The sequence below is a fragment of the Marmota flaviventris genome, chromosome 4 (genome assembly GCF_047511675.1).
Source record: "Marmota flaviventris isolate mMarFla1 chromosome 4, mMarFla1.hap1, whole genome shotgun sequence".
NCBI classification, from domain to species: Eukaryota; Metazoa; Chordata; class Mammalia; order Rodentia; family Sciuridae; genus Marmota; species Marmota flaviventris.
This window is the reverse complement of record NC_092501.1, coordinates 115205984-115224185: the sequence shown is the minus strand read 5'-3', so window position 1 is coordinate 115224185 and position 18202 is coordinate 115205984. Positions and strand designations below refer to the sequence as shown.

The 18202-nt window shown below is 32.2% G+C and overlaps 1 protein-coding gene across 1 annotated transcript in view; it reads right to left on the bottom strand.

Annotated features, from left to right (window-relative positions):
- Positions 1 to 18202, bottom strand: part of Diaph3 (diaphanous related formin 3) — a 474806-nt gene that overhangs the window by 165662 nt on the left and 290942 nt on the right. Inside the window, exon 24 of the mRNA XM_027938043.3 lies at positions 13391 to 13555. Within this exon, the coding sequence (XP_027793844.1) occupies positions 13391 to 13555 (165 nt within the window). The remainder of the gene's footprint in view (positions 1 to 13390; positions 13556 to 18202) is intronic.

Below are 18202 nucleotides of genomic sequence, written 5' to 3'. Positions count from 1 at the left end.
TGTCAATGTACACTGAGACTCTCTCTATATAATCACAATCTACACACTCACCAAATCTGTCATGACAAGTCTTCTTAATTTCTTCCATTTTGCTGGTATATTTGATATCACATTCTGCTTTTAATCTGTATTTCTGTTACCAGTTAGTTCAAGCAGCTTCTCATATGTCTGTAAACAAACATTGGTATTCCCTATTCTATAAAATGCCTATTCATATGTTTCACCTACTTTCTTTTGGGTTATCTCTTTCTTAATGATTTGTCCTTCTCTAAACAATGTGGATACAAATGTTACCATTATAAACAGAATGCTGAAATTTAAATGTCCTGTACTTTATCTTTCAATAAACAGAAATTCCTAAAACTAGTCAAAAATCTCTTTTCCTTTATTTCTGATCCTTTTTATATCCTTCTACACTTTAAATGAAACATATTTTCTCTACAAGTTTTAATGTTGCTCTTCACATTTAAGTGCCCACTTTATCTTGAAATCAATGTTTTTGAATGGTATGGAGTAGAGACCCAAATATTTTAGAAAAATCAAAAGAAATCATTAAAAATTAGTTCTAGAAATGCTTAAGCATTTTGAAACAATTGCAGATTATTTTCTTCTCGTACTTACCTAGTTTATCAAAACTTTTCCTACTATGGCCTACAAATTTTTATAGTATGCACTTTTTACTATCTTCAGTATTTTTAGTTATGTTTCTTTTTATATTCTTATCATTTTTCTTTTTTTTTCTTGATTAATCTTTTCAGAAAATTATCTGGCTTCAACATACCATTTTGAATTTTAAAATTCTTCATCACTTATCCTTATTCTTGAACATTCATTTTTTTCCCAAAATCATACAATGTCCTTATTAATTTCTGAGACAAATGCTTACCTTGTTGATTTTCTGTTCATTTTTTTTATTAGTTGCACATGACAATACAATGATCTTGACATATCATACATTTGAATCAAATGGGGTATAATTCTCATTTTTCTGAGTGTAATTGAAGCACTTAAAACATAAATTGCTTTATACCACTTTTATTGGATCTCACAAATTCTGACATGGGGTATTTCCAATATTGTTCAGGTCTAAATTTTCCTATGATTTTATCTTTGACTCAGAGTACTTAGTGTGTTTTCAGAATTTTCAAAATAATAGTTTTAAAATTTCATCTTTTTAATTTCTAGTTTCATGTTATTGTGGTCAATGAATGAAAATGACACTTGTAATTATGCTGAAATGTCTTTAGTCATCTCAAGTACGTAATCAATTTGATACTAGTTGGTGACTGTACTTGAGCGAAATGGGCATTCTTTAGAGTTTCTATACTATACAGAATAAGCAAATAAATCTATTTAAATTCCCCAAAGCTTTCATACATTTATTTTTTTCTGCTTGACTTGTATGTTAGAGAACTCTAACTTTTTCAGTACAATGATACATCTATCAAGATATTCATATAGTTCATCAATTTATTTGGGGCACATGTAATTTTTTTAACTTTTTTCTATCTTTTGGGTGATACTACCTCACTTTCATTTAGTTTCTACTTGTGCTGATGAGAAGTTATTTGTATATAACTATATGGAGGTTATACCTCTTTTCCTGTGGCTACTTTTAAAGGTGTTTGTTGGTGCTATTCTGAACTATTATATATGATTTTTTAAAAAATGAGTGCAAAAATATCTATATGTTTAGTTCCTATTCTGTAGATTCTAATCTGGAATTTTTTATTCATTGTGTAGAATATTATCTTTCACTCATTCTCTTGAGTCTATCTTTGGGACGTTCATTATACAGTGTGTTAGGCTTTTTCAAACTATTCTATGTGTTTCTTTAAAAAGTATATTAGACTTCAAAATAAAATGTCTCTCTCTGAATTGCTTTCTAGACAATTTAGTTAGATATACTATACAAACTAGTATTTCTTTCCTTAGCTGAGTATTATTTACTCCTTACTCCAATGAATGTTACTTTCAATCATCATACTTCCAATTTCATAAATTTAACTCAGTTATTTTAAGAAACTGCTTGGCCATTTTTGGGAGACTCCTGATTCTCTGTCTTTATAAACTTATTGTTTTTTTCTTAAAACATGTCACACATTGTTATTCAATACCTAGATTCTTGATTCTCTATATATTATTTTGCTTTTTCCTAATCATTTCACCACACAATTCCTCTCTTGTTTATTTGATGATGGGAATTAATTATTCTTATTGAACTTAATTTGTGAGAAACTTGAGGACCTAAATTGTAATTGGTTTTTAGCACAGGACTTTGGGTGAGCTTCTATAAACAACCAGAGATCATTTCTGAGCCTGGAAAGATTAAATATGCTCTTGTCCCAGGCTCCTACATGTTTTATTCAATGTACTCACTTATTCTGCACCAAACCATGGTCTCAGCCTTCAACATCCTAGGTAAGTCTAGCTTTCCCCTTCCTTACCTATGCTCAACAATGAAGTTTCAATTTTGTCTTTTTTCTTCTAACCCTTTTGCCCTGGGATATTTCTCTAACTTTCTTACCAAACAGCTGTATTTTAAAATGTTTCCTGTATTCTGACAGAATAAGTCTTAAGAGTCTCTATTAAACCATATCATGATAAGGAAAGTCCTTAAATGTGTTTTCTTTTATATGACTCAATGTCTCATTTCTTAAATACTTTATATAATGTTGCAGTTTTTATATAGTATATGTATTTCTGGGCACATTGTACATGTGTTTTAAAATCCAGAGGTAAACAATGATAATTGAACAGCCATATAAAATCAATCCCTAACAAAGCACTCACCACCCACAAATGTTAAAACTGAAAGTTAAAGACACATTTAAAAATATAATAAATATGACATTTTACTACTTTTAGAAATTTTTGAAAAATCTAAATTCATTGTTAAATGTGGGAAAGAGTATAATATTAAGGAGGTAGAAATATGAAGTCCTGTTATTTTTTTAAAAATAACTATTCAGCACTACAGAGTTGTGTCACTCTGTGAAAAAGGCAAAACATTAAATAATACATGAGATAAAATATTAAGAATTAATTCAGTTAATTCACCTATGTCACTACATTGTATAGCATATAATACATAGAAACATAAGTAAATAATATTCTATTACTATATCACTGATTTTAAATATTTTATTATAATATAATTAGTCAATTGCCTCAAATACAATTATCCTTAACAATACAAAGAAGAACCATTTTCTAGTATATATCAATTATATATGCTTCTGTCAAGCATATAATGGAGTGCCAGTTTTAAAAGTTTCTATGACAATATAAATGTTTACTATTCAGAGATGTTGAAATAGAAGTGGGCATTAAGTTGATTGGGAGATAAATGGATGCATACAGGCAGGGTTACTTGGCAGGGAAGATATGATGAAAGGTAAATTACACATGGAAGGCAAGATGTAGTTTTCAACCTGATGGCTAGCTATTATACATCTAAGGAATTAATTTACATATATATGTACACTGTTTTTAATACATTCAAATCTAATATGTGTTATAAGACTACTCTGGAAAAGATAATTTAGTTTTCTAGGAAAAATATTGCAGTTACTTAAAAGAAATTCCTGATATTTAACATTGATATTTAACCTCATATTTAACACTACTTGATAACACAATGAATGTTTTACTTTTTCCCAAAAAGTAAAATTTAAAATATCAAAAAGCTTAGGAAATTAGTCCATCTTAAAAACATGCCTTTAATGGATTTATCAGCCCTGGAAGATAAAATTGTAATAAAATATAAAAACAAAAGTATTAAAAACAAGTAGTTGTCATAGATCCTGATTTTTAAAAAATACTTGTATTTCATCTCTAGTTAAATCTTAGCCATTTTAATAGTTTCATCTATCCATCTCAATTTTTTCAAGATATTATAACTCTATATATGTTTTTTTTAATGGAAACTAACAGAGATTTTATTATTTGAAAAAAACTTTTTAAATAAGCTCATAAATGTCTTCCTGTTCAGTATTATAGTTCTTTCAACCTTAATGGATGCTCAAGTTACATAACTGTAGCAAGGTTCCTCTAACCTAAAAATTCTTTTTATCAGAGTATTCAGTTGTTCTTGCACAACCCTAAAGTGATATGAACAAATTCAACTTAAATCTCCAAGCTTTTCAGAAGAGTGAGTGTTAGGTACTATAAAAATAAGGGTAATTTTCTCAAGAAAACAACCACATGAGGGTACAATACTCTCCCATTAAACACCTTGCATGGAGATTGTTCACCCTTAGGTTGAGGCTATGCTAGAAACTATTGATGACTTCTTCAGAAATGAACAGAAAATATTTTAAGTTGAAAAAAATTAAAAATGAATTCCTAAGATCTTACACATATTCTCATAAAGAAACATGAAAAAATATTTTTAAAGTGAATAATAGTCACAGAAGTTTGTAAAGAAACAAAAGTGTATGATCTACTTGTCAGTTTTCCATCAAAATTATTTTCTTTTGTAACTAAATATAAAAAATTTTCTCAAACACACACACACACACTTTAAGTACTTAATGGGAAATAAGTTTGTTCCTACTACTACTATTTATAATTACAATAGTAGATGTCATAGAAAGTAATCTAGGACGACAGTAAAATTAATGTAATTTTTCTAGGATTACCAACTAAAATTAAAAATGCTATCAATGTGAATAGGAAAGCATGATATACTGTGCTCTGGTAGAAACAATTCATCTTAACATGTAATACAAGTTGCTATTAGCTGAACTTTATAGACCACTACAGTTGTGAGAAGCAAACTATAATGCCCAAAAGTTGTATAGGTGCTAATGATTAAACTCTTTAGATTGAAGTTGTTCTTTTTCCTATAATCAGTTTCAGATTAATCTACAAATTATTTATTAACCCACTGGTGACACTATTGACCCTTGGTAACTTTGCCCTGAGTTTATTTGTAATTCCTTCTAACTCTTCACAAAATTCCCACTTAAATGAGACACTCAACTCATACAATTGGTATGGTTTGAATCTGGAGTCTCTGCCCAAAAGTTCCTGTGTTGAAAGCATAGTTCTCAGTGCAGAAAGGTCCAGAAGTGGGGAATTTTAGGCAATGATTGGATCATGAGGGCCCTGACCTCATCAGTGAATTAATCCATGAAATGGATTTTAAATTGTAAGCCCACCAAAATGAGCATGGACAAAAGATGCTTCCTAGTATAATTGTACAAGCTGGTTCAACACCCATCACAAGCTTTGTACGTGATTTTCCCTCTTGTAACAACACTGAATAAATTAATTTATCAATAGCTGAATGGACTGGTGGGAGGTCAGATTCATTGGAGGAAATGGGTCTCTAGAGGCATGCCCAAGAAAGGGTTATCTTCTCCCTGTTCCTCTCTCCCTCTACCCAGGCTTCCTGGCTGCCTTGAACTGAAGAGCTTTCTTTCTGCCACATCCTTCTATCATGATGGTTCTTCCTTAGAGCCAGACTACCACAGATAAAACCTCTGAAACCATGAGCTAAAATATATCTTTCTTCCTCTAAGTTGTGTCAGGTATTTTGGTCACAACAACAAATAGATGATTAATATAACAATACTTCTTTATTAAAGTATGAAAATTTCACAATAAAGCTTTTCCAAATTACAATTTGATTTCTCATTATGTATTCTCTTTCCTTGTGTTCCAAAGAGATATATTATAAAAATAGGGAACTATAAGCTAAATAAAGGTGCACATATACACAAAAGAGTTTCCATATAATACTTAGAGCTAGGTATGACAGGATAGCATTTTGGTTTATATAAAATTTTTGATAAGCTAATATCTCTCCAAATGGAGTACAACTCCACACTGTCCCATATGAACCTAGGTTTACAACGAAACATGAAAGTGACCCTTATAATGTATAGCTTCTTTTCCACTCCCCTGTGTGTGTGTGTGTGCGTGTATAAAATATTAAAGGAATGACTATCTACTATACAAAGAACATGACATTTTATTGACGTTTCTAATATCCAGTTTACTGTCACCTTTCAAATATTTAGTTAATATATTATATTATTACACATGTTGTGCTTATTAATGTATTAGAATAATTTAGCTATACCATTTCATTGAATAAACAAAATACTTTAAACATAAAAGGAAAATACAAATTATGAGGCAGTTAATCATACAGAACTTGCCAGTCAAATCATTTATTATCTCACTCAGCAATGCATAATAAAAAATCTTATCAGTAAAAAAAAAAATTAAGCCACATAGTCTACATGTGTTATTACTGCAAAACGACTAAAGAATGAGCAGGATCTATCTGAATTATTTTCAAAGTTGCAAACTCACAAATACTAAAGGAGAAGAAAAAAAGTCCATAACCAGAATTATTTTCTTCTAGGTTTGAAGCTTTATAGCTCCAAGTATGATCTCAGAATAACAAAGGTGCTAATGAAGACATAAGCCCTATGTGAAAAGACTCCAAATACAATTTTCAAGTTGTGAGCCCACAAAAATAAGCATGAATAGAAGATGCTTCCTATTATAATTGCACAAGCTGGCTCAACACTCTACCACAGGACTTGTACAAGATTTTCCTTCCTCTGACAACATAGATGAATCAATCTATAAGATTTAAGAAGCACACAGGAAAGACTTAGAGCTTTGACATTCCTGATATTGTCTAGTTGGTCCACATAGTAGTCAGCACAAATGGCATCGGAGTTGACAAGCATCAAATATGTGTAATTTAAATGATTTACAAAACAAGTTTTGTTCTGCTGCCTCCTTGTCAAAAAAATTTTACACTCAAAATATCCTCCCACTGGATGATTTCTTCCTTCCTTTCTTTCTTGTTTTTTTTTTTTTGTGATATAATACTTTAGTCTGAAAATGCAGTAGAATAATGAATTCTATCTGTTCAACAGAACAACAAGATTAGGTGAGTTATAATTGATTTTGGATTTGTTCACTACATGTATTTCAATTATATGAACCACAAATCAACTTCAAGTCTACAAATAGTATGAATGACAAATCTTTACCTGGATGAAACAGAATTTTAACAAGATTGTAGAAATCATCTGAAGACAGAGCTAAACATGAGAAATAAGCTATTTGATCAATTCACAGTATCCTATTCTGAAAACATAAATGAAAAATTTAAAATATTGATCGTGTTATAATGAGATTTGAAAGGTAAAATTACTTTCATTATTTGTACACAGCTAACTAGTTATGAGGGTGTATTTACATTAAGTTATTTGATTTTCAAAAAGTAATAACCCTAAGAAACAGACTACTATCAGCAAACCAAGGTTAAGTACGTTTAAGAAACTTGCCACAGTTATATCTCTAATATATCTCTGCAGAGATGGGACTCAAGCCAGGTGCTCTGTTGCCAGAGTCTGCCTCTCAAACACTGCTGTCTTCCCAATAGGAAGACAAACAGCAAAACATCACTATTAAAACAACAACAACAAAATAGGTTGAAGACTTCCACAAGCAGAATTCATCAATCACTTAAGATGAAGAAATCATTTATCTCCTTGATTGTCATCACGAATAATTCAGGTGGGAGTTATATATGTGGGAAATAAAGCTGAGAGAGGAAAGACTGACTTTTTTGAACCTAGAAAATAATGACTACAAAGTTTGACACATATATCTATGCCCAAATACAAATAAGAAAAAAAAAAAAACACAAAATAAACCCAGTTTGCAGAGGAGGGAGGTACTATGATCTCTTTTAAGGCAAGTAGTGCTTTTTGTTTATATTAGTTTCTTAGAAAATACTAATAAAAAAGAATATGTAGTAGCATTCCAACAGAATATGTTGACAAGGTCATGGGGAAAAAAAAAAACCTACAGAAGTAAAAAAAAATATTCCCACATGGGAATATTTGATATTGCAAACTCAGAGGGTCCACACAGTAGTTACATCTTTAACTAAAACTAAAACACATTTTAATAAGCATAATTTAGTTGAAAATTTATTTTGAAACAGGTTACATTAGGGACAAATAACAAAGGGGTACAAAGAGATAAAAGCATTAGAAACTATTTCTCTGAGATATTAAAGAAAACAAATAAGGTATCAGATGAAATCTGCTTAGAGAGCAAAAAGCATTATACTGTGCTAAGAATTTTAGTTAATGAAAGAGAATAGCAAAGGAACTTTCAATGATAAAAAAGGGAAGTGCCATCAGGATAATGAGTGATAAAGAAAAAAAAACCAAAAATCTTATTCAGGCCAGGTGAGTAAAAGAGCAAAATCCACTAATAGAACAGGGAGATGGGAACAGGATATACAATATGTTTTAAGGCCACAGTGACCAATGGCAGACCAAAAAATTAGGTTTAAACTCAAAGGACAAACAGAAACACACTGCTGAGTAAGATAAAGAAGGATAGGAGGTTGTTAGCAGGATCTAACAAAAATTCCCTAATGAGCTCAATTCATCTCACAGGAGAATGATATCATCTATTAATAACAGGTAGGTTGTTAATGGCATGTAATGAGTCTAAAACCACTCAGGAATGTAAAATGATGATTATTGCTACACAGCACTGTGCTCCTAAAGCCATGGATTTCACCTCATATAAAGCTTAATGTCTGAAAGGCCACTGATTTATTCAGCTTATACAAGAGGTCAGGAATTTCTACATACTACCCCCAATCTGAACTTTATGTTTCATACAAGTCCTATAGGAAACAAAAATCTATTATAGAAAGGTGGTGCTGACTCTCTAGCCTTCACCTTTTCTCTACCCCTGAAATCAGGTTTCACATTCTGTCCTCTGAGAGGATATTTTATGTTTTAAAACCAAAGTAGCCCCCCAAATATTTTTCTATAATGATCCTATCAATGCAAAGAGAATGTTGCTGTACCAGAGTCAGAAAATAAAGTATGTCTTCTGCTGACACCCTCTAGCCTGTCATCAAAAACACCCTTAAAAATTACAACCTTAAATTTTCCTGCAAACTCTCTGAGCAGCAGTGGACTAAGGACAGGCTTTGGAGTCAAGGCAGCATGAGTTCAATTATAGCCCCTGAGATGGCATGAGGCTTTGCTACCGTGCAGTCACCTCTCTTGTAAGGTGCTATACCTCCCAAAACACTGTGAGAACTAAGTGGGACACTACATGTAAAGCACCTGGCACAGGGTTGAGAAAGAAGCTAGTACTCAATCAGTGGCATTTGTTTCTGGTTTTGTCCTGCTGACAATGCTAACAAAAATAAAGCTAGGTGAAATTATAATGGAAACTTACTCCCTATTTCTGGCCACCTTGGATCTGCAGTTATAAATAAAATGACTCTCCACTGGCATAACTACCTACAGTAGATTGTTCTACAAATAAACAAAACAACAACAAAAAGTTAATTTCAAGATGAGAATTCTCAAGTAAGAGAGGTGAGTTAAACTGCTGTCAAAATGAACAGCAGTTCTTCAGAGAAGCTACAAGATTTTGAAAATTTTCCCCTTTGGTCTACATGGCTTGAGGCAGCAGTCTAGAACAGATGTTCCCTCTTTAGCTATTGTAACAAGGCTCTCATGGCACCAAAAAAAAAAAAAAAAAAAAACCCAAAATCACTGAAGAGCTATATCTATACAAATTAGAGCAGTTGCACATTTAATAGGACTTAAAAGAATATAGTCATATACAGTACAGACTCTGGAGCCACAAAGCCTGGGCCAGCACCTTGGCTCCTTGCTAGTTGTACAATGATGGGCAAATCAGGATCTCTGTGGGCCTCAATTTTCTCATCTGTAAAAGAGGAACCACAGGAATACCATATCTAGTTTGGGGAAGGATTACATGAATGGTCACAGCCCTGGAAAATGGCTGGTACTACATGTGTTAGTTATTAAAGCATGCCACTCAATGATCATCTGTTATTCAACAAATTTATTATATGCCATGAGACACACCGTAGAGACACAAAGGGAAATAAGATAGACACAGATTTTATGAGAGGCAGCAAATTTAGAACAGAGGTCAGAGGGTAAATATAATTTAGCCAGACAATTATGGAGTGCTCCAGCAGAGTAAACAGTATGCAAAGCGACCTAAATCCAGGCAGAAATATTCCATGTATGGAAAACTGCCCAAAGTGTGTGGAGTAAGGACATAATTCCAAACCACTTCATGTAAAATAAAATGGACCTTTATGTTATAGTAAAACTTGCTTTTCAAGACCATGAGGACACCTAAATGCCAAAGGATAAAATAACAATGGAAATATTTAATAGTATTTTTAAATAAAATATATATTTTTGCCTATCATATTAATATGAGTTTCTAGAACAGACTTTCAGTACATTAAAATTCTACATCTGTAGCTACAGAACAAATATTTTCTGAATACTGACTTATTCAACTTAATCTGGTTCCCAAAGATGAATAATATGAAACTACTAAATAGCAATCTCCAAGAAATCAGAACACTGACTAAACAAGGGATTTGTCGCTAATTTTAGTCAATATTAATACACTGGAATTTTTGAAGATATGTTTTTTTCCAAAATTCAAGCAATATAATCATATACACCCATCCCTGCCAAAAAATAAAAAATAAAAGAGAACAAAAAATGTGTACGTGAAGTGTCACCACATTTATATAACCATTTCATGTTCAGTCTTCTTTATTCTTATTTTAGTCTGAAGAAAATTTCTTCTCCAAGAAGAACTATTTCTTATTTAGATACTTTAAGCTTAGTAGTAACAATTTTAATTTCATGTGGTGTGTGCATGAAAGTTTGACAGCACCTACTTCTACAACATATGAGACTCTGAAATAGGTAAAACAGAAGGCACTCTGTTACCCATTTTTTTGCCCTTTGCTCTCATTCAAATACTTTCTCCCTCAACCCACTATTTAGTAGTGAAGATTTCAAGTTATCCATAGAATGCCAGAAAGCCCCCTAATCTTTTTAAAACTTGAGAAGATTTGGAATTAGACTTGGATTCAAATCCCAATTCAGTAACCTATAGGCAACATCAGTTTTGTATAATTAGGAAATTCCCCAAATGCCAGTATTCTTATTTCTAAAGTGGAACACAAACTATAGAATACAGAAGGCAGAGCGATTCAGTTTGAGTGAAGACTCTTGTGGAAGAATACATGAGTTCAAATTCTAATTGCATCATTTTATAGCAGTATGACACTGAGCTAGATATGTTCTATTTCTGTCTCAGTTTCCTCATCTGCTACACAAGGATGGTGAAAGCTAAAAATTTTAGAATCACTGAGATGTTTGACTGAGATAATACATGTAAAGAATTTAGAAGAATGGACCATAGACAATCATACATTCAGAGAAAATAATATGTGAAGTGTATTATTATTATCATATATCCATTTTATCCTGTAATTGTCAGGGATCCCCCCCAAGATCACCCCCAGGTATGATAATTTGCTAGATAGATTCACAGAACTCAGAAAAAGGCATTATACTCCTGTTATAGTTTATTAAGTGAAACACAAGATTAAAATCAATAAAGGAGGAGGCTGGGGTTGTGGCTCAGCAGTAGAGTGCTTGCCTAGCATGTGCGAGGCCCTGGTTTCAATCCTCAGCATCATAAAAATAAATAAAATAAAGTATTGTGTCCAACTACAACTAAAAAATAACTATTAAAAAATCAATAAAGGAAAAAGCTATATAGGGCAGAGTCCTGGCTAAAGCAGGTGCAACTTGCAGTTGTCTCCTCCCAGTAGAATCCAACAGGGCTTATTATCCTAGGAATAATATGTGACAACATGCACAAAGGAAGTACTGCCAAAGAGGGAATCTCACCTGAGCCCTGATGTCAAGGACTTAATAAATTGCCTGTATGATGGATCTGAGCTACTCAGTCTCCAGGCCCCCAAGAGACCAACAATGATACAGTGTAGTCCAGGGCACCGCATGATCAAAAATTGGTGTTCACCTTTTAGCATAGTCCATCTAGGTTGATCTCAGATTCTAGGTGTATAAAGAAACCCTTATTGGGCAGGAGATTCCAGGGTTTAGAGGTACTCTCTCAGAAGACAGTCAAGAGCTAGACTTTTCTTGGAATAAGAAGTTATATGAATGAGCACCCAGCACCCTTTGAAATAACCTTTTCTTGCATGATAATTTATTGAGCAACTAAGATTGCCAGAAACTATTTTGATATATCATTTCACTTAACAATTATACAGTCTTTCAAGGAAGAAGATTAACATTTCTTTTAAAAATATGGAAACTGAGGCTCGGGAAGGTTAAATGAGTGTTCATAGCCACAAGATTGGGGTGGGATTCAAATCTAGCTCTCTCAGACTACAGAGATTTTGAACTGTTTCCACCAAGCTATGTTGCCTCAGAAAACATAAAATTTAAAACAGTATGTTGTATAGAACATGACATAGATACATCATAATATATATAAATCTAACCACAAAATTCACATCTTATAGTGAAAAACCTAATTTAGGGAATCACTTTGAATTTGTGGAGAAAATAAACTGGAGCTATAAGTAAATATGTATTTACTGTAGACTGGTTTTCCTTTAAAATTATGGGTTTTTATTATAAGACTATCTAATCTTTCCTAAGTGATTATAACCAAGTCCAGGAAAGTCAGCAATAAAGTTTTCCTAAGATTTATAAGAACCAGTTCTTTAAAATTCAATCTTCTTTTTCTTTATGCCTCCAAACTTTTTAATCCTTACAAACATTTGCTGAAATATAGAAATGAATTACCCATTTATTAAGAATAACAATTTTTTCCTTGTAGAAGTATATCACCAGTTTCCCCAGGGAGGCAACAATGCCTTCTCAATTTATTATGTGTGTGGTTCCCCCCCCACCCACCCCATCTAATCAGCTAATACTTTTCAAAAGATCTTTTTAATGCCTAAATGAAAGGATTCCACATCAAAGACCTGACCTCCCTATTAAATTATCTGAAGGAAACCCTAGGAATGTAAAATCTATTCAAAGGAAAATCACAGGTAGCTTATTGTACAATGCATTAAGAAAAGAAAAGGAAAAAAAGCTTCATAAGAGCTGCATGGAATTTGGTAAAATTATACCACAAAAATACAAATCGATCTTAAGTATAAAGAAACAAATTCATAGCCAAAAACTTATTACAAAAGAGTTCTGTAATCAGCCAGGAGGGAGCCTTTATGAAAAACTTCAGAATTTGTCACTTTTTCAATCACAATTGCTGATTAAAGCTTAATGTTGGAAAGGCCAAAAAGAGAACAAACCACATATTTTTCAATAGATTTAAAATCTGAAATTTTAAAGGTAACATTCAACATCAGAATGTTGCATGTTTGCTACTTGTTACAGATAACAATGAGTAGAATGAAATAATGAAATAACAGATGAGATAGTATAGAGAAAAATACTTAAAAAAGAAATTAAAATTTTTGCCATACCATGAATGTAGTCCTGAAGTTATTTAAGTCAGTAAAAAAGTCTTCTACAGACACCTTCTTCAAATCAATGGCATAATATACCATTATACTCTGGTACAATTTTTCCATGTTTTCAAGTAACTTTGAAAGTTTCCCATATTGTTCTTTTGCAGTGATAACAAAGCTGTACATTATAGTTAAGGTATTTTGTAATTTACAAACTGAAGCTTTAGGCATGAAAATACACTCCAAAATTTCAGTCTAATTTTTAGTCACCATACCTTCCTCTACAAAATTCCAAGATTACCTTAACAGTCATCCTTACAAAGACAGTCTAGATGATATAGAAAAAAACATTTAAATTTAATTTCTAATTAACTTTGGCAAAATATCAGAAAACTCAAATATTTTTATATTTAATACTTCTATTTTATAACTGAGTTTTAAAAAATTCCAATTTACTCAAATAATAATCTATAACATGAAATTATAGCTTGGCAGTTCAAACTGAGTAACTGGAATGATATTAAAATCAACAATCAACCCCATTGAGTACAGCAATGAAGTTGGACAAGTTGGGGTCAATTCATACCTCCTATACCTGGTAGCAGTGTACCTGTGGAAAAGTCTTCCCTTCATTCTGCCTTGATTTCACCATCTGTAGGATGGAATAACAATACCACCCAACTCATAAAGTTGCTGTGAAGAGTAAATGAGTCAATACTAGCAAGGTTCTTAGAAATGTGACTAGGCACTTAGTGGCATTAGTCACTAATTCAATTCGATAGTCATTGATAGTTGAATATATGTTCTAAGAAAACCATGGCATTTCCTTCACTGTGCAACAAATTGCTGATGCAATCAGATATAAGATCTTGATGCCATATTCTGAAAGACTGTTCTTAGAGGATTAGTTATAACTTCCTATGGTTCCTTGAAATTGGGACATTCAAAGAAACAGAACATACAGAGTTAAATTCACAGAAGTCACGTTAGTATCTTTGACTAATGTACATATATAAACAGACTTTAGCAAAATTTAAACTGAATTAAGTTAAATGAATTCAGGCTATGAGTAAGAAACCTAAAATAAAATGTTTGTATCTGAGAAAAAAAAAATCTCACAACTAAAAAAAAGTTCTTCCCAGTAGAGAACAAAATAAGGAAACTGAGGCAGGCCCTTTATTTTGAGGAAGGGAATAAAAGAATCAATAAAAAAAGAGAGACCTTGCTGCTGCCAGGTAGGGAATGAATCCAGGAAACAAGAAACAATTCTAAAAATCAGAGCCTGACCTCCCCACAGGCCCTGAGGCAGCCAGTCAGTCACAGCTCAACTCTGTAATCCCTAACAGGGGATACCCAGGGGATCTGTTTCCCTTCTATTTCTGTTTCTTTTCATACTATGCTGTGCTGAGTAGCATATGTAGTATTTCAGAAGGAAAAGTGGCTAGAAGGTGGAGAACCTGGATTCTAAGGCAAGAGCTGGTCTTTTTAATGACCTTAAGATCTATATGTGACTCAGCTTTTATGTTCATTCAAATAGCAACATGCCTCTCTACACTTACTAGCGTAGACTTTAATACTGCCGGTAACTGGTACATTTACTTATGATATCACTCTGCAATTCTTGGATAAGTAACAAAACATTTTGTATAATTAGTCAAACCACAAAATTGCAAGAGATCATAAAACAGAATCACATAAAACAGGTTTCCATATGTAATATCAATATTCATGAAATATTATAGGTAAAGTGGATTTATGTAAATAAAGATCACATTTGAAATGCATGCAGAAACTATTATTAAATAGAATATATAGTTATTCATCTATAACGTGAAATAAACATTCAGAACTCAACACTGATTTATAAATGGTTTTACATAATCAATAAGCTCTCACCTAAAATTATTTATGTCCCAAATTGAAAATATGCATTATTTATATATTCTTAATTCCTACCTAAAAGAAAAACTCACTTCTGTCTTTTCTTGTTGAAACTTATCAATGAAGAATTTCTTCAGTTCTTTCTCTTCCATGATACATTCCTCTGATCTCCACAGTTTTGAGTAGCCATTTGTACCAGTAGACCACAGCATTTGTAGTCTATTGCACTTACCTGGAAATTTTTCTGGCATATTTTTACTGCCAGATCTATAATTAAGTTGTGAGTTTTCCTTTCTAATCTTAATTCTTTAGTGGGGCTTTGTTCTCACCACATTTCTAACAAGTGTGGTCACCTCTTACTTTCTGTTCATTCTCTAGACACTATCTAACTTCATTTAGTCATCTGCAATGATATTGGTTCCAATTACATATTTCATCCTACTACTATTATTCTTCCTCTTTGAGGAGAAAGGAAACAAGTGTCCCCCCAAATTACTTAACAAAAATCCATGGAATGCCTTACTCATAAAATTGCACATATTCATGCATAGGCACACACATAATTTGGATGTAAAGAGCTAACAGAATTACTAAAGATTACCTACCCTAGAAAATAGGTTAATGACATTATTTTGGAGAACATCTATGATTAGATGATTCTATAACTACTTCTTTGCTGCCCCTATCACTGCTTATAAGATTTTGAGTTTTAAGAATAGGTACTTCACAAATACTGATAATTTTATTCTCGAGAATCTGGTAAACAAATGAAAATAAAGCAAACACCTTTTTTTTAGATTTTCAGGTAATAATCATAAGTAATGAAATATCAGAAATGTCTGTGCAGATTTATAAAACAGAACAATTTTATTAAAAGATGTGATGAAAAAGATGACTGAGAGCTAGAAGCATGGAAATGACATGGTTTTGTTCTAACAGCTAGAGAGCTTTTAAGTCAATTTTCTTATCATTATTACATATAAAGCAATTTGCTGCCAAAGGAAATGAAGTGGGGCTTTGAGTAACTGGAATTACCCACAAGAATGGCAAAATCGTGATTAAACTGAAACAATTTTGGAAATAGCCAAATTAATCCTTGGAAGTTTAAAATGACTGTCTGATAGGATGGAATAACTGGTTACACGAACGAGGCACACTATGTCAGTACTGAAGGGCTACTCTCATTAAGGGATGGTGAAAGATCCAGATAAAAAATCATCATCATCTGAAAGAAAAATAAGTGAAGCTGCTAAACTCTAAATAAATGTAACATCCATGTCAGCAATAGCTGGGCTTTAATTATCTTTTTCCAAGAATAAAATCTTTTTTCACAGAATAAAATTATATATGCAAAGAACTTTAGAAAAACATTGTAAGATACTCAACAAAATATACTTTTGAATAAAGTCATGCAAAAATATTTACATTCTAACTGCATGATGTTTTATGAAATCTATTTTTTTTCTTGACCTTAAATAAAATTCAGGACAAATTCTCAGTCATTTCTAAGTGAATCAGTATAATCTTCCCATGTGAAAAACATATGACAACTATGTTCATATGCTTGAAATACAAGTATTTAATGTTTAGCATGACTCAGATTTGGCAATTCTCTTCTGGTCTGCCAGTGGTGCATACTCCCAAACTATCTACCAGACATATATTTCACATTTATTCTCTGGTTATATTTTCATTATTGTATTTCTGCCATTTGCAATAATAAGTCTTCCAAGGACCAGCTTCAATCAGTCCCTTGTGTTTAATAATTTGGCTACACTGTCCTAGGATCCAGTCTGCCCTTCAGTCAGTATTCCCAAAGTTCACTGCACTTAAAACACTCTTCTCGAGGGTACAGTCCCTGCAGTTGTGAAACATACATCTTAGATTGTGAAAGCACATAATAAGTAAATGAGATTTTCACATAGTCTAAGAAAAAAGAAGAAAATAAAACTTTTTGATGTCATACAAATCAGAGAGGTTAACTTGATTTGGGTAGTCAAGAAAATCTTAGCTAAACTGACTTAAACAACAAGGCATGATGGTAGAAGAGCAGCCAGCACTAAGTGGTATAGCATTCTCATATAAATGGAATAAGACTGAGGATTCAGAGGATTCATAGAGGAAAAAAAGCAGGCTATTTAACCTGAATCTTAAAAGTTTGTTGAGAATGGGTTAAGTGAAAAAGAGAAAAGAAGAGAAGAAGGGAAGGAGACAGAAGACTAACTCAAGAGAAGAAAAATTTGCTACAATAATTCACTTAATTACCCCCTTTTCCACTGCTTCAACTGGATCGTGATCATACATTACACAGGTTTACATTTCATCCATTGCAATCTTATATTTTACGTTCTAGATGTAATTCAACTAAAGAAAAAAACGTTCTAATTTCCTTTACCTGAAAATGCTGTACTTTCTGTAGTACAGAACACAGATACATGATATCAGTCTTTCAATGAATTTACTGGAATGGTTTTAGCATCTACCCCATAATTTAAGAAGTGCCTAAAATATTCCTGTACAGTGGAACAACAATAAAGAAAAGTATGAAAATAAAGGGAGATTTGGATGAAGAAATTTTTACAAATATAACACAGGATTGAATCAGGTAACTTGTCATATAAGTTGTGATAAATAAAAAATATATATAAGTGTTTAACAAAATGATTTTTTTTTCTCAGACTCAGGAGAGGGGGTAGAAAGAAAATAGAAAAGCGAGTGGCCTTTGGAAGGAGACTATCAAGGGCATGCTCTAAGATCTACTTGTTATTTTCCTAAAAATAAGAAATATTAAAGAATTTAAAGGTCAAAAGAAAGGAACAGGGACTACATGACATAAATCATTGCATTTTCTTAGTTTCTCACTGGTAAGAATTTAATAAGTATGTACTACACATACAATAGCTTGTATATAACAACAATGTTGATCCTACCTCAAATTTGTATTCC